This window comes from Trichosurus vulpecula, chromosome 8 (assembly GCF_011100635.1).
Source record: "Trichosurus vulpecula isolate mTriVul1 chromosome 8, mTriVul1.pri, whole genome shotgun sequence".
Lineage (NCBI taxonomy): Eukaryota > Metazoa > Chordata > Mammalia > Diprotodontia > Phalangeridae > Trichosurus > Trichosurus vulpecula.
The window spans coordinates 31,698,427-31,719,875 of NC_050580.1; the positions used below are offsets into that span (position 1 = coordinate 31,698,427).

The following is a 21,449-nucleotide window of genomic DNA, read 5'->3' on the forward strand; positions in this document are numbered from 1 at the left end:
TTTATTGGGGGGCTGGGGAGAGAAATGTCCAAATAACAAGTAAAAAAAAAATCAGGAAGTAATTTAAAGAGCTAGCTTCACATTCTTTAGAGAAAGGGTAATCTTTAAATGGAAAAGGTCATTCTTATTAAATTCCTAAAAGACATTATGCTGGACTTTGATCTTCCTAAACTCAAAGTTGAATGCAATTGACTTTTGCAGGTAATAAGAAGGAGCAGTGATGAAGAAAAACTCCTCTGCCTGGTTCGCCAGCGTGCAGGCCACCACTGCCAGACAGCTGTCATTGTCATCCTCATCTTGGCTTGGGAGGGAATTCCTCATCTGCTGGCTGACACATTATATCAAGAGCTGACCCAGAGTCTCAACAAGTATGGCTGCCCAACCACCCGGCGCTGTGCACTCAATGAAGAGTAAGTGACATCTTTGGGCTTTCCTTGAGAAACCTGGTGATGGCTTGTGTAACTTACTGAGCAACTTGGGTACCTTTTTCTTACTGAAATGATCATTCTCTCTGTCTGTAGAATATTGACTGATATTCCAGTTAACAGTTCTCTTGTCACAGATCATTAATGGAAAGAAGTAAAACTGTGTGCTCCTTAGATTTTCTACAGGAATGTAAACAAAGCATTGTGCATGTAAGAATGGTATTTGAGAACACTGAACTGTATTCCACTTCTTTTCTGAAGGGCTTAAATCTCATGCTGTTGTTTCTGAGTGGGTGAAGACCTTTCCAGAATTCTCACTTTTTTATTCCTTCTGAGTTGCTTTTTAAACTCCTGTGGAGTTTATACTTGTTTATAGGAGTAGGAATAAAAGGAAAGGAAATTGAGAACTATCTGTGTTTTTACACACACACACACACACACACACACACACACACACACAAACATGTGCATGCGCGTGTATGTGTATGTGTACTCTTCAAGTCCTATGAGGTTTTATCAAGACTAGAAGTAAATTAGTGATTATCATTTTATTTTGTGATGGTGATATTCATTTTCTAAACCAGAATGTGTTTATATGTATGTATGTATGTATGTGTGCAGTGCCGCATATATGACTTTTTACTAAAATTAAATCTAATAGTAATACAGGAGTTTGTTTTTTAAAAATATATTTATTTAATATTTTATTTTTCTCCAATTACACATACAAACAATTTTTGACATTCATTTCTTAAAATTTTGAGTTCCAAATTCTTTCCCTCTTTCTCCTCCTCCCTCATTGAGAAGGCAAGTAATTTGATATACATTATACACATGAAGTCATACAAAATATATTTCCATATTGGTCATGTTGTGATAGAAAACACAGACGAAAACAACAGGAAAAGTAAAGAAAAAATTAAAATAAGCTTTGGTTTACATTCAGACTCCATCAATTCTTTCTCTGGAGATGGATAGCATTTTTCATTCTATGTCCTTCAGAATTGTCTTGAATCATTGGCAATACAGTAGTTTGACAGAAGGACATCATTCTTCCTTTTCTAGTAACAAGTGATAGTGCAGTACAGACATTGTGCAGAATTCTTAATTATACACACCATACTATGGTTCAGCATCATTGACCCTGACTGCTGAGCTTCATGGAAGCTGCTGCTTTTGTGATATTGCTTTGATGGCAGAGGATGGAAGCCATGGGTGAGTTTAGTGTTTCAAGATTGAATTTGCATTCACTCCTTTGAATCAGTCATTTGGTGAAGAACTGATTTAAATCTGATTTGGGACAGTAGACATAGTTTAAATGTAAGGGTGGGGGTTGAAACCTAACCCACCCCTTTTTAGCTCTGATACTTTAATCAGGTAAGAAAACTTCTCAATCAATAAAAAGATGAAGTTTGAACAGTATTTGAAAGCCATTAGATGAAGCTCAGACCAGAAGTCTATTTTAATTAGGCTGGAAACTGAGTCATATTTTCAAAGATTATCTTGAAATTCTCAAGTGAGTTGAGAAAAGAGAGAGAAGAGTTCCTGAAATTGAAATATGTGGCTTTGTAGTACATTCTGTGAGAAGAAATCACCTGGGGGGAAAGGAGAGGCCTTAGCTTCAGCCTTGGCCATCTCTCTTCCCCACTCTCATTGGCTGGAGGAGGATTTTCTAGCTTCAAAGGGTCCAGGATAGTAAACTTCTCATCTTCCCATTGGTGTCCTCAAGGAGGTACCCAGATCAACAGGCAGTAGTGGTGAAAGGGTTATTGATATGCACTGTACTCACAGTGCTATAAGAGACCATACCGTGCTTGAGGACTCCTGAACAGAAGGAAAGAGGAGCTGTAAGTTAACCCTTTGCTAGAAATGCTCTCAAAGCCTGAGTTCACTTTCCCCTTGCTGTGTACTCAGAGAGAGAGCATTTCACATGTTGGCGGGGGATATTTTGATACCACCTTAGTAAATAGCCTTTTCAAGAAAATGCACTTAAGGCTGGCTGACTAAATGCTTCCTAAATAATAATCTTCTGGGAAGTATAACAATGGGCATTCAATATGATTATGTTGGAGCCACCTCTGGCCCCCCTGGGGTACCCCTAGAACCTTGAGAGGGAGCCAAACTTTGGGGATGTTTCAACAATCTGGCTAGCAGCTGTTGTGGGGGTGTAAGATCCACCTACACCAGCACCCAGAAAGCTGCCAACATGCTGCAAAAGCACAGGTTCTTTTGATCTGCTTAACTAAGGAAAGCTACGTGAAGGGGTTGACAAGCTTACTTTAATTCAGTATACAAATATCATTCACTTAGTTCAGGGGAAGAGACCAGCACCCTGAACTTCAGAACAAATACAAACAAATTGAAAACATCAACAGACCTTGTCTGATTCAAATCCCAATACATAGTTACCAGAGTTTAACAAAGTCCCAGAATCTGGGTTACAAGCTGGAGGGCCCTTAGCTACAGCTGCCCGGAGTCTATAAGTGAGAGCCCTGCGCAAATGGCTCTGTCCTCTCTTCTTATAGGGCTTCAGACGTCATCTGAATGACCAGAACTTAGGCTGCTATGATTGGCTCTTGAGTTAGCCCTGCCCCTTAGGACCCTGGGAGGTTCACATCCACATAGGTTAGGTTAACACCTAATAGGGGTTAGAGGCTGGGGCTTAGCACTTAGTAAGACTCAAGATTGGGCATGGCTCTGGAGTTAGCACCTCCCCTTAGCCAGCCCCACTGTGGGCCCCACCCCAGGCACCAATCCACACCCATATGGGTTCCACACCTAATAGGGGTTTGGGCCTGGGGCTTAGCACCTAGTAAGGCTCAATGAAATACACTGAATTACTCAAAGGAAACAAAGGCCAACTAAGTGCTAAGAACCCATTTTGCTTACCAACACAGGGGAACAGACTCATCAGTGGGAATGGGAGTTAGGATAAGGATCCTCACAACTCACATGGGTTACCTGTACTTTATTCTTAGCTCAAATCCACTGAAGTCTAACTGATCCTTTACTTCACTCTGAGAGCTCAGAGAGGTTCTGCCAGCTTTGCCAAGTCATGCCAAGAGAGAAATGCTTTGCATATGGGTCCAGTGACCAGCTTTGTGTCTATCATGTGGCACTGTTTGGAGAGATTCGTCTCTAGAACTTTGGCAGCCACAAGATTGGGTTTTGTGGACATAGCACCCAATGAGATACTTGTCTAAAGTGTGAAGGAATTATTTTGTGTGTGGTAAAGAGAGTCCTCTCAAACTGATTAAATCACAAATCCTTAAAACACTCTAAAGTCTTCATAATTCTATTCTCAGCAAAATATACTCTTGCTATACTACAAGTGATAAGGTGAAAGATTCTCTTCTCTTCTAGCTGCCCGTAATGACAGTGGAAAGAACTTTAATCAAGGGCATGTCTGTGCTAATTGGTCCCACAGAGAGTGTGGTGACTGCCTGGAAGAGAGACTAATTAATTGCTCCTGTATAGTGTGCAGGCAACTTTTGCCACAGATTTCTCAGCTCCATTTTTTATCTTCTCCGACCTGCTTCTTCCTGTGCTTGGTCTAATTTCCTAGGTCTTCTCTTTTGCGTCCTCTTTAAAAGCAATTGAGCTTTTTAGCTCATCCTCTCATTTTGTCTTCTGATGAAGCCTTCTTATTTCAAGCATCTTAATTATCTACTCTGTTCTTGGTTTTTTTCTTTCCTACTCCATGCTTCTAACTTGCTTAAAGTTTTTTTTTTCTCCACAACTTGAAATGGTTTGATTCTCCCAAAAAAATTAACACTCAGTATTTAATTGACCTGTTTTGATATATGGAGACCCAGTTAGTTTTCTTTTACCTTCTATATTTTCAAAGCATGAATCTTAACCCCCGGGATCCCACCATTCTTGCTTTGCCCTATATCCAATTAGCCATGTGATTGTTTTTTCCATTCTTGAAGGGAGAAGCCACATCATTCTACTTGTTTTTCAAGATGCTAAAACAGCCCTTTTGCCTCTTCATATTGTTCTTCTTGCTCTTTGAAAACTTGTCATTCCTAATATCTGTAAAGCTTAATAATTATCTTTACTCTTTGAAATGGGCTTTACTCGACCAGATTGTCTTTTCCCAGTTCCTTATTCCACAATATAGCTTGTCATACATATGAGTGAGGATATAGGAAGTGTTGCATTATGGGGTTTTTTAAGTCATTGGTGACAATTCTTTTTCAATGGCAGCCTAAAATGTATTACTGTCTTGCTTCCATTAGCAACTACTTTCCTAACCTTTCTTATATATTTAATATTGATTTTGAACTCTTCAAATCTGTGTAGTCTTCTTCAAGATTGCCATATTTATTGTCAGTACCATCTTGGGATTTCAGAAATACTGATTGTGGTGAGTGGCATAGACTCTAAGCTATTGTGAAATACATTGAGCTTTCAACACAGATATGTAAAGGGTAGAGATTTCTTTTCTTTTTCTCATATTCTCCATTCCTTTCCTTTTGCTTCTGTCTCCTTTCATGAGCTTTTCTCATCTTTATGTCTCAATTAAAACCATTATAGATGTAATGGACACCAATGAGCTGCTGACTCTGAGGCTTTGGGAGCATTTTGTGTGAGACTGCAATGATTTGGGCTCACTCCTTGTGTTCTCTGTGCTTTACTCATTTATTTTCCTAAATATTTAAAGAAATGAAACTTCTTTGTGTGTGTTTATAAGTTTGGGTGATGGCTTAGGTCTTGAAAAATTATATTTATAATGTCAACCCTACTTCTTACCACAATTAAACACTTGCCACATGCTGAACTTTTGTGTAATGGGTGAATACAAGTCCACAGTGGTATCTGACCCTGGGGAAACTTCTGGGCAAAAGTCAAATGGACTCCTCTCCAGTGGACAGTGTTCTTTTAGATGTTAAAGGCTTTTCCCAGTCCCTATAGCCTCAGACTGAGAGTGTTTTTACTTTTACAAATTGTGCCATGTCTCATTTACATTACTTGAATTTCAAAATAGATTTATAATCTTGCTTTTGAGGCAGAACTGAGCTGGGACTAGCAGGGTAGGACTGGCATGCTCCTGCCTTTGATTAGAGCGTTTGTTATGACTTCCATAAGGTAGTCATTTTCTCTGGATCAATGTGTTCAAAGCCATTTTGGGATATATAATTTCCTGGCTGAAGCAGTAAGACACGCAGAAGGAGAGGCAGGAGGCAGCAAGTACCAGGCTTTTCAAGCTATTGCCACCAACTCACCTACAACCTCCCCTCAGACCCATTGATGGTTAGCCTAGGACCCAGAGCCCTGGAAAAAGTAGCATCCTTTTTTACCCACCAGTGACCATCCTTCTAGACTGGCCCACACTACCATCACCAACGGTGGGAAACTTGTGGAGAAGGGACCCACCATCCTTGCTGCCGCTACCAACTGCTGAGTACCAACATACAGGCTGGTAAACCCAAGAGCCCTGGAACAGTATGTATCTCAGATCACTGGCCCTGTTTCCAAGCCTTCCCTGGAAACACACCTATGGTAATTATCCGGGGAGGTAACCCTTGTGGAAATGAAGCTAACAAATGCCTCTTCAAACCACCACCCCCCCACCTCTTACATCTACTGAAGACCCAGAAAAGAAAGCTTTCACCATCAAAGTCCTTGGTACTGTCACACAATTCGGGATCCAAAACGGATATGGTTTTATCAGTGAAGATTGTACTAAAGATACATTACCATCTGCTTTGTCACTATACCATAAGAAACACTGGACCTTGCCATCTAATCTGTCTGAAACATTCTATGTGCATTGTCTCCCCCTACTCAGATGTGATCTCAATGAGAGCAGACTGTCTTGTTTTTCTTTTTGTATCCTCAGGACTTCACACAGTGATATGCACATCATTACCCACTTTAAAATGCTTTCCCATTAATTCTTTCATTCATTGTGGAGCTTTTTCCTCTTTAGTTCCAACTCAATTTTCATTCAGCTATTTTCCCTTGTAAATTATAAACTAGTTTCATTGGCTACTCTGTTATTAATCAAATCACTAGATTTGGATTCAGAGGTCACAGATTCAAAAACAGTCTCTGCCAATTTCTTACTACTTGTATGATTTTGGTAATTGATTTTACTTCTCTGAGCCTCAGTTTCTGCATCTGTAAAATGAGGGGGTTAGACTATGTGGGTTTTCTAAAGAAAGACTTGATCCCTTCCTTCTGTGCCATAGACCTCTTTTGCAGTTTGGTAAAGCCTTTGGACCCTTCTCAGAAGCCATGTTTTTAAATAATTGAAGGAAATGTTAAATTTCATTTAGAAGTGAGCAAAAATAAAGATACAATTTTTTTCCCCTCCAAGTTTATGAACATCCTGAAATCTCCCTGTTTTAAAGTTCCTTCCATCTCTAAACCCATGATCCTACCAATATGTAATGTCCAGAACTAGAAATGCCATAAACTCAATTAGCTGTTGAATTGAGCATCTAAATAGGACAGGTTGCATCCCCAGAATGCTTTCTGGGGTCCACAGTAACAAAGCCAAGTGTAGGAAGTAAGAATGAATTTGGAGTGAGGAGGACCTAGGTCTGAATGTTGACTCTGCTAATACATGAGCTTTGACATGTTATTTAACCTCTGTTGCTTCTGTTCCCTCATCTGTAAAATGAGCACATTAGATTAGATGACTTCAATAATCCCATCCAGCTCCAAATTCTATGATCCTAGTATCTTTTGGTTCTTCAATTTGGCAGCTGGGGGTGGGTGAGGGATAGGGTCCCTTTAAGGCCTGGATTTCAAAGTTTTCATTTGTCCTTTCTGAAGCGAATGGGGTCTCTTCTCGTATTAGTCAGGTTCTGGCTTCCTCTGACTGCTCCTCCAAGTATCCAGTCTCCATCACCAGACTTGCTACAAAAACAAATCTTCCTACTTCTTTTTCTTTCTTATCTTTTCCTCCTTCCCCAGCAGCATCTCATTGTCTCTCCATTTAGAGGTAGGGGCGGGAAGGAGAGGAGAATCACTCTAATGCCTTCTAATCCCTAAATAAGCCATTTTCACATTTTATAAGAATGCTTTAGACTATCTCTTCCTTCAATTTTGGAGTAAATCATTTAAAGGCTGTACACCCTTAAACTTCCACCATTTCCTCCTTCTGAATTTTGCTGTGGAATGTACAAATAATCCAGAGTCACTATGGAAACCTTCTCATGTAGATGAGCAGATTTTTTTTTCATCAGGGATGCCTGACTTTTTCCAGATGAGGACTAATTTTCCAAAAAAGTCTCAGAAGGCACTCAAGGCCTCTAGCTCAGAATAGGCCTGTTTAGAAACCAAAAACTTTGACCAGTCATCTATCATTCTTAACAAAGTTATTACTGCACTTCACTTAATGTTTCTTAGTCACTCATGGAGACCTAATAGTTGAAGGTACCTCCCCTTAGATAATGTTACATGTGTTGGAGAAATATATATAGAATGGAAGTTAATTGGCTCTTTCATTGGGAGGAACTAGATGTTGACTTTGTTTTTGTTTTTAATTTTTAAAACACCTTAATTTTGGAAAAGTCAAAATAATAGTCTCAAATTTCAGTACAAAGTCACCTACGTTTTTAGTTTCTGTAGAGTTTCTTTTTTTTTTAGTTTTTATTTAGTATTATTTTCCCCCAGTTACAAGTAAACGCAACTTTTAACATTTGTTTTTAAAACTTTGAGTTCCAAATTCTCTCCCTTCCTCCCTCCCCCACCCTTTGTGACCCCCCATTGAAAAGGCAAGCAATTCAATATAGGTTATACATGTGTAGTCACGCAAAACATTTCTATAATAGTCATATTGTGAAAGAAAATATAGACCAAAAACTCAAGAAAAATAAAGAAAGTTTAAAAAAAAAAGTATGCTTCAGTCTGTATTCAGATACCATCAGTTCTTTCTCTGAGAACAGATAGCATCATAAGTCCTTCAGAATTGTCTTGGATCATTGCATTGCTGAAAAAAACCTAAGTCATTCACAGCTGATCATCTTACAATATTGCTGTTACTTTGTACACAGTACATTTCACTTTGCATCAGCCCATGCAAGTCTTTCCAGATTTTTCTGAGAGCATCCCGGTCATCATTTCTTATGGTACAATAATATTCTATCATAATCACATACCACAACTTGTTCAGCCATTCCCCAATTGATGGGTATCCCCTCAACTTCTAATTCTTTACCCCCAGAAAAGAGCTGCTATAAATATTTTTGTATGTATAGATCCTTTTCCTTTTTGTTTTTTTCATCTCTTTGGAGATACAGACCTAGCAGTGGTATTGCTAGGTCAAAAGATATGGTTTTATAGCTTTTTGGGGCATAGTTCCAAATTGCTCTACAGAGTGGTTGAATCAGTTCACAACTCCACCAACAGTGCATTAAAGTTTCATTTTTCTCATATCCCCTCCAACATTTGTCATTTATCTTTTCTGTCCTATTAGCCAATCTAATAGGTACGAGGTAGTACCTCAGAATTGTTTTAATCTGTGGAGTTGTTTAAGCTAATTAATTTAAGAAGAGTCATAAAACCCCAGTATGTCTTAAAAATCTTGCAGTCAGCCCTTAGTTGTTGTCTATCAGTGCTTCTTAAACTGTGGGTTGTGACCCCATTTGGCAACAGTAAAAGGTTTCTGAACTTGCAACAACCAAAAATTAATAATGAATCCGAGGTGTTTCTGGCAGTGCTGGTGTTGCATCAAGCAACTTCACTGCAGCCTTGGTTCTGAAAACAAAGCATGGGCATTTTGTATTACGAATGCCCTCAGGTCACACAGTGCCAACAACGGTGCCAAAACTCAAAAAGGGATCCCGAGTGGGAAAAGTTTAAGAAGCCCTGGTCTAGGTCACATGTTGACTCTTTTGCCTGAATCACTGCCTGGCTTTACCAGCTTATTACATTGTAATTACCCATCTTGTAGTCGTACCTGTGCATGCCAAGGATTGGATCCAGAGACTTGTGGTGCATCCTTTTCCTTTGGATGCTCTTGGAGTATGTATTTCAATGGCTGCAAATTTGCAAGAAGCAAGAACCCCAGAAGATTTCGACTAATTGCAGATGATCCCAAAGAAGTAAGTTCTCTTTCTCAATATTAATTAGGGGTTGCTTTTGTTATCTGAGACTAACTTACTTATTAAGTCAGTATCACAAAACCGTGGAATTTGGAGCAAAAAGCATAAGCTAATTCATTAAATGATTCTACAGTGTTCTTGGGGGTGGGGTGGGGTGATGTATGTATGTGTGTGTGTCTCTTCCATATGCATATTCAATTAGCAGCTCCCAGAATGTTGTCTTGATGAAGTAAGAGAATTCCTACTCTCCACGACAAATAGACCAAACCTTATTTTAGCCTAGCTTGCTTGTTTACACTGACCTAAGTAATTTTTCAACACCTTGACTGATCATAACACCTACAATAATAAGAGTCCATAATTAACTAGGCATAAAATTAAAGAAGTATAAAATAGAGATGAATGACGTGGAATATGGCGGGCTTTTTTTAACTTAAGAAATGGTGAGTAAGAAAGAATCTAGTTATTTATATCTCTACTTAACATGGTATAAACTCAAGTCACCATGGAAATTCTTTTTTTTTATTCTGCAAAACAACTTTTATTTATAAAGAAAATTCTTAAATATAGAGAGAAATGGAAAGTAAACCCAGAGCAGGTGGATAATTCTTAGATGACATAAGGACTTGGTAAATCTATGATTCTATCTAGAAAAATGTTTCATTTCCTCCTCATTCATTCAGTATTTTGGGGCTCTTCTGTTGGGATGACAACTCCACATAGAGTATTTGATGACCACAAAGTGCAGTCTGGCAGCACCGCCCCATGAAATGATGCTCTGTGTATCTCTAAGTCTCCTGACAAGGGCTACACTAATGAATAATCAGAATGTGTTTTCAGGGGGTCCAGAAAAACTCTTGTTATATCCAAATGTTGCTATTTTTAGAATTATGAAAATTCATCCATAATTGACGTATCTCAGTGCAGCTTTTAAAAAATGAACTCAACTCCTAGACCCGCAGAATTTTAGAGCTGGAAGAAACCTTAGAGAACATCTAAATCCAATGACTTCATTTTACAGAAAGAGAAGCTAAGGCTTAGAGAGATGGCATAGGGAATTCAGGGTTACACACTGACATAGTGGCAGGTCTGGAATTAAAGCCAACATTTTATGACCCTTGGCCTGGTACTTTTTGTCACTCTCATACTTCCTCTATCTTATTCATTCCTATAAAAGTAGCATCCCTTGTCACAAATTTACCTTCTTTTCGGTCCCACCATAAAGCCAGGTGGCAAAATGAAATGACTAACCTCCTCCTTCAGTGACATGGGGGCTGTGAGCAGTAAATGTAGGTCACAAACTGCCCAAGATACAATTTACCCCCAAAGAAACAGTGCAAGTGAGTTATGGTTCAACTACATCATTGGCAACAGAATTGTTTCTACATTACTAAGATAGGTTCATTCCTAATGACCCTGCTGCCAATCACCTAAAGTCATTATTTCTAATACTATTGTAGTCTCCAAAGCATTGAAATTGAGGATCATCGAAAGGTAATGCAGAGGTGGCAGATGTGAGCAGGATGGAACACATGACTAGGTAGTAATTGTGCAAGACAAGCAGTAGAAAAGATATCAACAAAGAGACATATGGCAGGGGGGAAAAGATGGACTGGAACCATAGCAAGAGCATAACTGATGGGTGCAAGATAGCTCTCTTGCTACATTGGTACCCCCATACTGCCAAGAGAATACAACAAAAACCTGTTGGACTGACTCCATATGGCAAATTTAAAGGAGTTGAGTAGGAATTGCATGGGATGGGTTTCAATCTCCTCTGTTGGAAGGAATATTCATATTGATAAGATCCTAGAATGAATGGAGTATTAAGGAGTTATTTCATTGCAATTCAAGCATTTGATAAGCACCCATGCCAGCTGTTGTTCTGGATCCTGTTGACACAAAAAGAATAATAGTCCACCCTCAAGAAGGTTACATTCTAGAGGAAGAAACCATGGCTCACAGTTAAGTTAAAACAGTATGTTTACAAAATAAGTACAAGTAATTATAAAGGAAGAGAGAGTACACAGACAGTTGGGAGAATCAAGAGGGTCTTCATGCTGACAGTAGTACCTGAGCTCCTTTGAAGGATACTTAAGAAGATGCATCTATCCTTTCAGCTGCCATAAAATTTGATTTTGTTATCTATATTAAGCAAAGTAGGTGAATTTTCATTTATTCACAGCCTAAACAGAAAGTTTTTAAAAATAAAGGAACATAGAAAAAAAAATCCTTAAAAGCCAACAGTGGGGAGAGGCAAAGGCCAATTTCAATGAGGACAGAACAAAGCCCTTAATTTGCTCATCATTAAAATGTGAGGGATGGACCGAGTGATCTCTAAATCTCTTCCCACTCTAAATCATATGACAAACTAAGCTGTACGTTGCTAATATCTTCTGAGGTGAGGAAGTCAGCTAGAAAGAATGCCAGCAGAACAAACTTCATTGGAGCTCCTGCTTCAGCGCTTCCTTTGTGCCCCCGGGCCATTCACTTGACCTTCACAAGCCTCAGAATCCTCATCTATAACATGATGATAGCACTTGTGCTACCACCACTCAGGAGTTAGTATGAGGAAAGTCCATCGGGAACCATGAAGCATTATTGAGATGGGAGTTGTAATTATCTCCATTGCTGTTATTGCTGTCAATTTTTCAAAGGAACAAAAGAAAACAACCCAGTGATGCTCAGGCTCTTGACCTAATCAAAATTATCTATGAATGGTAGCAGAAAACAGAAGAAAAAAAAAACAATACCCGGAAACAATATGTAGGTTGCACTGAACGAATTAGAGTTAATATCATTATAAATGTAAGTCATGGAGGGCTGCCATGCTTTCCAACAGAGCACCCTTTAGTGCCACTGTCAGAGAGTGAATACCAGACTGTTTGGATTTAATGGGCTTACTCAGAATGGCATTTATGTTTAAATATATGAAGTGACTGGCTTTACTGAAATTATGTCAGGAAGTGCTTTCAAAACCCAAAACAGAAGCTTTTAATGGTTATCGCCGCTTCTTTTCAGCAGCCACTCTCATGGTTTGTAAGGAGCTACCCAGGAATTCCTCTTTACTCACTGTCTTATTCTCTTATTCTTCTGACTCTGAAAAAGGGATTACACAGTAGTGCTAAATTGCATAAATGCAAACTAACCAAGTGCCTTGTTTACAAAAATCTGCTCAGCCTGGTCTTCTGCGGAGTTGAGTTGATCTCAATAAAGATCAACTTTATCAATAAATCAACTATATCAATAAAGGTGTTATTTTTTTCTAACGCTCTTGGAAGAAAGCTCTTCTTCTTCATGTTGGGCTTCCAGTGGAGGTGACTAAACAGGGATCTCTGTAGGCAAAATGGGGAATTTGAGCCCATGGTGAACTGAGAACTGAGCATCCCCGAGGTTCCCTGAACCTGCAGGCCAGAATTTTCATTTAGTGGAAGCCAAAAGGCAGTATGGCTAGCTCAGTTTGAGTAAGACCCAGAATCATGGCTGCCGGTACAACAAGTGACTTCTTCCTGGAATGTCTTTTCTTAGAATAAGAGGTCAAGGGGATTAAACATTTGGGGAGGAGTAGCATTGCCTACTTCAAGATTTATTTGCCATCCATCTTTGTGAACAATTTATATATATATGCTTTCACACAGGAAGAAAGCCTTGAAAGTAATTTGCAAAACCTCGCTACAGATGTTGCTCCTGTGTATAAGAAACTTGCTCCAGATGCTTTCCAAAACCAGGTGGGTCTTAAAGATTCATACAGAGACAATTATGGGATGAGAATCCACTTTTAATACATTTCAACTTCCTACATTTGAGCAAAATTCTTATTATAACACATGGGAGTTAGGAAAAACTCACTAAGTTGGACTCTCTTTTTAAGATAGATCTTTGGACCTGTTTCGAAGGCCACCAATGCTTTGGCCTTCTGGCATTGTTGGAATTGTCCCTTGCTCAATTCCAATGCCTGATCAACATCAATCACTATCAGACTTCCCTAAATTGAAATGAAGATAACTTTACTAAGAAGTAATTTTTTTATCCATAACCAGCAGGGCCAAATTTGGCATTTGATAATAAATTTTTTTTTCTTAAAAAATCTGTGTTTATATTTTCTACTTTTTTTTTTAAGTTGTGTTGAAGCCTTTTACAGGTCAGAGTAGAGAGGGGTTAAGAAAACAATATTATAGAGAGAAGGAAAATTTAAATAAAATGAAAGAATAAGAAAAACAGCAAAGAATGAAAATGTGTAATTGCAAACAGAAAAACAATGAAGATAAAAGAAGCTTAAAGAGCATCATTAAAGAGGCCAAGCCTGAAAAGATGAAGGCAGGAAGAAAATAATCTTGCTAATGTATAGTCTTTTAAAAAAAATAGTCTGAGGGAAACAAAAAATGGAAGGAGATTAAGGAAGAGAGTGGCAGAGCCATATTTAGAAGGAAGGAAAAGGTGATGTTAAGGAAGACAGAAAATAAATAAAAAGCGAAGGAAATAGTAAGGTAAATGCTTTTACTTCATAGTAAATGTTGTTGTCCTCTGGTTTTAAATGCATTGACTTTAAACTACTTTGCATCCTGGCTCATGAACCTTTCTGTTGATGACAGGCACATTTTCCAAAGTATTCCCAAAATGGGTAACCTGTGAGATTCCCTTGTGTGCTCCATCGAAATATTGCTGTCCTTCCTGTATCACAATAATAGCTGATATTTACAAAAATTGATTTGAGCATCACAAGAACCCTGTGAGGCAGGTCCCTGCCTATTCCGTTTAACATAACAGCAAAGTAAAGCTCACAGGGATGAAATCATTTGCTTATCAGATTTCATAGCTCCTAAGTGCTGGGGGTAGCATCCAAAGCCAAATGCCTCTTGCCTCCAAGTCCAGCATTCTTGCCACTACCCTGAGAGGCTCCCCAAAAGGCACCTCTCTTCTCTGCCTTTAGGCATAACATCAACTCAGATTCTTGCCCAAAAGTCTGGTGTTGATAGCCCTTGTCACTGTCCCCGTGAGTGTCCTCAGCTGCCCTTCTTATCCTTAGAAGACACCTTCCAAAATGCTGCTAAACTACTTCTCATTATTGTTTCCTACAACACAGATGGTAAATGCGCACCATGTCTGTTCATTAGTTTGTTTTATGCAAAAGAGATTTTTTTTCTGGCTAGCGATAAGGCAATTCAGAATTATTCTATCACAAAAACTTAATGCCACTTCCAGATTATTCTACTGACCTTATTTTCCAGGTAGAAAATGAACACCTTGGCTCAGATTGCCGTCTTGGTCGCAAGGATGGACGTCCTTTCTCTGGGGTTACTGCCTGCATAGACTTCTGTGCCCATGCCCACAAAGACACACATAACATGAATAATGGAAGTACTGTGGTATGTCTAAAACAAATTATCACTTTTTTAAATTTTTTTTTCTTTTTTAATCTTTTTTTAAAATTAACATTCATATTCTTTCCCATTCAACCCTCCTTCCCTCACCCATTGGAAAAAGGATGAAAAAAAAAAACACAACTTGCAACAGATATATACATAGTCAAGCAGAAAAAATTCCCGCATTGGTCGTGTCTAAAAATGTCTGTCTCATTCTGCATCTTGAGTTCATTCTCTATCAGAAAATGGATAGCACAGATCATCATTAGTCTTCTGGAATCATAGTTGTTACTTCATCAATTAGCATTCTTCAGTCTTTCAAAGTTGTTTGTCTTTGCAATGTTATTGTTACATAATTGTTCTCCTGGTTCCGCTTACTTCACTCTACGTTTGTTCATACAAGTCTTCCCAAGTCTCTCTGAAATTGTTACTTTTGTTATTTCTTATGGCACAATAAAGGGCATTCTATTACTTTCACTGACTATAATTTCTTCAGCCATTCCCCAATTGATGAGCACTTCCCTAGTTTTCAGTTCTTTGCTTCCACAAAAGGAACTGCTACAAATATCTTTGTACAGATGGGTCCTTGTCTGATTCCTTTCATCTCTTTGGGGTATAGGCCTACTAGCAATATCTCTGTGTCAAAGGTTATGCACAGTTGAGTGACTTTGTGGCCACAGTTCCAAACTGCTTTCCAAAATGCCTGGACCAGTTCACAGCTCCACCAACAGTGCATTAATATGCCCCAGCAAACCCTTTCCCTAGGTTTATTACTAGTCATTTCTTATTTGTGTTGAAGTTCTCACCCCTTTTTTTAGCACTCAGAAGTCATTGAAAGCTACTTGAACATGATTTAATTCACTTCAATTTAACAAACATTTATTAATTGTTTACTATGTTCATTGTGCTGTGTTTTGCACCAGGGTTATAAAGACAAAAATACAAAATAGTCCCCCTTGTCAAGGAGCTTGTATGACTTCAAGAGGAGCACTAACACGTACTGGTGATGTCAAAACACATTTCTTGTGCTAGCAAGGGGGCATATTGTGCCTTTTTATCTAAATTATACTGCAAGAAAATTATACATTTGAACTAGCCTTTGACCTCAAAAGACCTGTCTTGGAAACTGAAGAACCTCACTTTGTGAGGATGGAGTGATACACAAATCCAGAACACAAGCTCATTTGACCAGTTTTCTCTGAATTCATAGCTTCATCTATGTGGGCACTCCTTCCACTGTAACAAATTGAAGCCCCTCCAAGTTTGATCACCTTGTGCAGTTCTTGCACATGTTTTCTCGTGACTCATTCATGGAAAAATCTACCCAAAATGCTAGAGACCTTGGTCTTGACTATTTAGTTTCAACAAAATACCAATGGACGACTTGAGCTATCTCTTTTCTTTCTCATTTTTACCACATAATCCCATAAGCAGGTCAAGGAAAGTCTTGTCTACCACTTCCAGTGCAGTGCAAATGTTATGATCATTGATAACGATTATGGCTATTGTCATCATCCAATACTTTTTAGGTACCTGGACTAGGTCATCCCTTGGGGCCACTGCCCGAATATGCCCTTTCCCTTGCCCAAAAAGTCAAATCCATACTGGCTGCCCTATAGTAACCTTTGAGAAGGTAATTGGTTTTGGTGTTTACTTCTAGAAATTACTCATGAGCAGTGTTAATTATTAATATGAAGGGTGCTTTCTACCAAGAAGTTCATTATAACCTGCTTTTAAACCAAAATGTTAGTGAAGTGCCTGGATAGTGAATCTAATTGTGCTGCTTTGGCTGATATACCATGGCATTTCCTCTGTCTGGAAATCATTTAGAGGGAGGTTTTCCAGTAGTATCCAAAATCTTAAACTATGACTTTTTTTTCCTTTGAAAACCTTTTAAAAAAAAATTGAATGGTAAAATAATTGTGATTACCATAAAAAATGTTTTTGGTGTATATGACAGCTCTTCTTGGCTCTTCAATATAGTTCACTGAAAATTGGGCAGACCACGAATTTATGAATGTGGATGTTGGAATTAAAGCTCCCATTGGCAAAGGCCAGGGTAACACCAGGAATCATTTAGCTGAATTTGAATTAATATGGTCTGCTTTGTGCAGAACATTTTCAAGAAACTGGAATAAAAATATCTGGAAGCTTTGATGTCATTATGCATGAGCTTGGGTTGGGGATCTGCATTTGTCCTTAATGGTAGAAGTACGTACGTGTGTATGTATGTATGCATGTATGTATGCATGTAGCTTTCAAAACAGGAACAATGGAAAGCTTATGGACTTAAAAAAGGTTAAGATGGACCCAGAAGAAGGCAGACAGAAAACTTAATGAAAGTCAGGCAGTGGTCTTTAAAGAAATTTAATAAACTCTACCTGTTTTTTCTTAGCTTTATGAAAACTTTTCCTGGAAGTGTATCTGAGTTATAGAAAAATAAGAGTGTTTGCTATGGGCAGATGTTGGTTGATGTCTTTAGCCAGTTTATTTGGAGATGAATAGGCCTGATACTTAGGACTTTTTTTTTTTAAGTTGTGTTGAAGCCTTTTTTTTTTTATAACAATCATTTCCATATATGCCCTCTGCCTAGTTTTCTTCTCACCCCACCCTGCCCAATGAGTCTTATCTTAGAATAAAGAGAAAGGAGGAGAAGGGAACTGAAAAGAATAAGCATTTATTAAGCACCTACTCTGTGCCAAATCTTCCTGACTCCAGGCCTAGTGCTCTGTCCATTGTGCCACCCAGCTGCCTGAAGAAGGGGTTCATTTTCTTGTTTCTTCTGAGTGGCCAAAATTGGTCATTACAATCACACAATGTTCAGTTTTGTTTTATTCTTCTATTCATTTATATTGCTGTATTCACGCATATTATTTTCCCGATTCTGCTTACTTCACTGTCACTTCCTATTTTTCTCTTTATTTCTCATATTCATCATTTCATTCAAGTATCACAATTTATTTCATATTCCCCAATCAATGGACAACCACTTTTTTCTTAGTTCTTTGCTACCACAACAAGGTGCTGTATGCATTCTTTTGTATTTTGGGGACCTTTATTTCTTCTTATGTTTTACAGTAGGGTGTTACAAATACGTAATAAGATTTGAAAACTCTTTGCAAGGCATTACATCTCTCTGTAAGCTGACTTTCTGCTTGCCAAATGATCCTTAATGTGAGATAGGGTGGATAATGTTGAATTACTTACACACAGATGATTCACAATATAGCTCTGAGTGGAGCCAAAGCCAACAAGGAATTCCACTAGAAAAGCAGTCACAACCTGCACCCAGGGTGGAGATCCAGCCATCATGGCAGCCCAGTACTGCCCTCAGTTTAGTCATGTCACAGCCTTGGTAGTAGTGCTCATTGTTTCCAGTTGACTAGTGGTTCTGGCTTCCAAGGCCACAGCCCCTGATCCTGCTACGTTGCCACTGGACTTGATCTCCTCCCTTTCCCTCCCTTCCTTAAAAAGAGCAAAAAGCACAGCAACTCCAATCTGCTTCTCCTTTCAACCTTGACTATTTGCTAGGGCTCTACCATTTCCCTAGCATTTCTTGTTCATAGACCAGGAATTGGGATGGACTTTAGAGATGGTCTAGCATAGGATCATGGTATTATAGAGCTAGGGTCCTCAAAGAATACCCCTTTATTTTACAGAGGAGGAAACTGAATCTCAGGGAAGTTAAGTGACTTGCTCCAGGTCTCACTGTTAGTAAGCCTCAAAGGAAGGACTTGAACCCTGGTCTTCACACTGCAGAGCCAATTCTCTTTCCAGTATGCAATGCTACCTCCCTCCTCATTTCATAGAAGAAGAAATTGAGGTCCATAGTGGTTAAGTGATTTGATGAGGTTGTACAAGTGTCAACAGAATTTGAACCCGGTTCCTTACTCCAAATCCAGAAGGGACATTGAAATTGTTTTTAGATCTTTCTTCTTCCTGAACTCCCACACCAGTGTGATACTAAGTGCTGTTAACAATTGGTCTGCACCATTTGTAAAAGTCCATCCCATCTCCTCTATTCCCATTGCCACTACACTAATAATACATATTACACCTACACAGGATTTCCAATAGTCCTTTAACAGATCTTCCCACCCTAAGAGAGTTTGTCGTAGTTGATAGGAGGCTATTTGCCAAAATAAGTGTAATATTTTGAGAGACCCTCCGAGGCAAACGTCGAGTGTTTTTGGAGCATTGTGATGTGTTTAGAGGTTGCTGTCCAAACTGATGGACTCCATCAGGAATGTGCTTTATTTTCAGGGTTCTCATGCCCAACCCTCTTCTCGCCACATCTGTTTTCACTGATGACAGGCATGACATGATATTTGGCACAATTCATTTTAATAGGCAATGAGGGAGATGAAAAGATTTAAAAGAGGGAGTATATTCCTAAAATAGGTGCTTTCTGCCATTGAATACATTTATAGAGGTATCATCTACTGAAATGGGAAAAGTCTTCCATCAAACTGGCAAAATGAGAAGGCTTTGTGAGGTTCTGAGTTCAGCACTTCTGATTCTTGACGTTTCACAAAAAGTCAAAATGATACCTTGTGATTTCTCACTTAGGCTTGGAAGAACTTTGGATTCTCAAACTCCAAACATGTTCTGAGATGCTCTGTAATACGGCATCAGAAGTCTCAGCATAAAGTTGATCTATAAAACCCAGACTAGTACTTATTGTGTTGCTGCTCAACCCACTTCTACTTATTTTGCTAAGTTGCTAGAAACCCATGAAAGTCTTGGATTATCTAGTCAGCAAGAAGTATATCTAATTCAGCAGATCTCAAACTTTTTGGTCTCAGGGCCTTTTTACAGTCTTAAAAATTATTGAAGACCCCAAAGAGTTTTTCTTTATGTGTATGCTATCTATCAGTATTTACCATATTAGAAGTTAAAATATCTTAGTATTATTGTAAAAATAGCTTTAATCTCATGGGCCCCCTGAAAGGGTCTTGGGGACTCCCAGGGGACCTCATGCCACATGTTGAGAACCGCTCATCCAATCTATCCAGACTGAGGAAATCAGTACATTCCTAAAGATTTCACAGAATTTTAGAGTTAGGCTCTCATTGGCCATCTAATTGAATCCATACCTGAAAAAGGATCCCTTCTACAGCAATCCTGACAAGGTATCATCTGATCTTTGATTAAAGACATACATGCTCACATATCCCCAGTGAGATGGAATTGAGACCTTCCAGAGGCAGCCCATTCAACTTTTTTTCCCCAATTTATTTATTTATTTATAGCATTCTTTTTAAATTTTGAGTTCTAAATTCTCTCTGTCCCTCTCATCCTTTCTCCACACACTGAGAAAGTAAGCAAAAATTATATCAATTATACATGTGAAAACATGCAAAACATTTCTATATTAGCCATATCATGAAAAAGAAAAAAAATGAAAAAATTATACTTCAGTTCATCAGTTCTCTCTCTGGAGGTGGACAGTGTTTTTCATCATAAGTCTTTTGGAATTAGCTTGGATAATTGATCAGAGGAAGCAAGTCTTTCATTTTTGATCATCATTATAACATTGCTGTTACTGTGCCAGGGATCTCCCAGTTCTTCTCACTTCACTTTGCATCAGTTCATGTAGGTCTTGCCATGTTTGTTTGTTTTTTTCCTGAAACCATACTCCTCATCATTTCTTATAGCACAATAGTACTCCATCACAATCATATGCCATAATTTGTTCAGTCATTCTCCAATTGATGAGTAACCCCTCAATTTCCAATTCTTTGCCACCACAAAAAGAGTTGCTATAAATATTTTTGTACATGTAAGTCCTTTTCCTTTTCCTTTGATCTCTTTGGGATACAGACCTATTGACCTATTGCTAGGTCAAAGGGTCAGGTTTTATAGCTTTATAGGCATAGTTCCAAATTGTTCTCCAGAATGGTTGGACCAAGTCACAACTCCACCAATAGTTTATTCATCTACCTATGTTTCTTCTTTCCCTCCAGCATTTGTCATTTCTGATATATGTGAAGTGATAATGATTTAGAGTAATTTTTTCATATGACTATAGATAGCTTTGAGTTTTTCTAAAAAATTTGACCGTTTATTAATTGGGGAATGGTTCTTATTTTTATAAATTTGACTCAGTTCCCTCTATATTTGAGAAATGAGACCTTTATCAGAGAAACTTACTATAAAAATTTTTGACGTTGCTTCCTTATCTATGGCATCTTTTAGCAAAATGTAGTTTCCGTGATTAGCTCTTTTCATTAGGCCTGTTTTTTATTTTACTTTGTCTGAGATAATGATTGTTACCCTTCCTTTTTTATTTCAGTTGTAGAATAATAGATTCTGCTCTAGCCCTTTATTTTAACTCTGTGTGTGACTTTCTGTTTCAAGTGTGTCTCTTGTAAACAACATATTGTTGGATGCTGGTTTCTTATCCATTCTGCTATCTGCTTCTGTTTTATGGATGAGCCCTTCCCATTCACATTCATTATGATTACTAACTGTGCATTTCCTTCCATTCTATTTTTTTCTGTTTGTCCTCTTTTTATACTGTCCTTCCTCAAAAGTGTTTTTTGCTTCTGTCCACTGCCTCCCTTAATCCACTCTTCTTTTTATTATCTCCACCAGATCTC

At 38.4% G+C, this 21,449-nt stretch overlaps 1 protein-coding gene across 1 annotated transcript in view; it reads left to right on the forward strand.

The window, feature by feature from the left end:
- The window catches only part of TET1 (tet methylcytosine dioxygenase 1), a 166,187-nt gene that overhangs the window by 130,661 nt on the left and 14,077 nt on the right, over positions 1–21,449 (forward strand). Inside the window, exons 7-10 of the mRNA XM_036735530.1 lie at positions 202–410; positions 9,334–9,484; positions 13,123–13,212; positions 14,713–14,850. Of these exons, the coding sequence (XP_036591425.1) occupies positions 202–410; positions 9,334–9,484; positions 13,123–13,212; positions 14,713–14,850 (588 nt within the window). The remainder of the gene's footprint in view (positions 1–201; positions 411–9,333; positions 9,485–13,122; positions 13,213–14,712; positions 14,851–21,449) is intronic.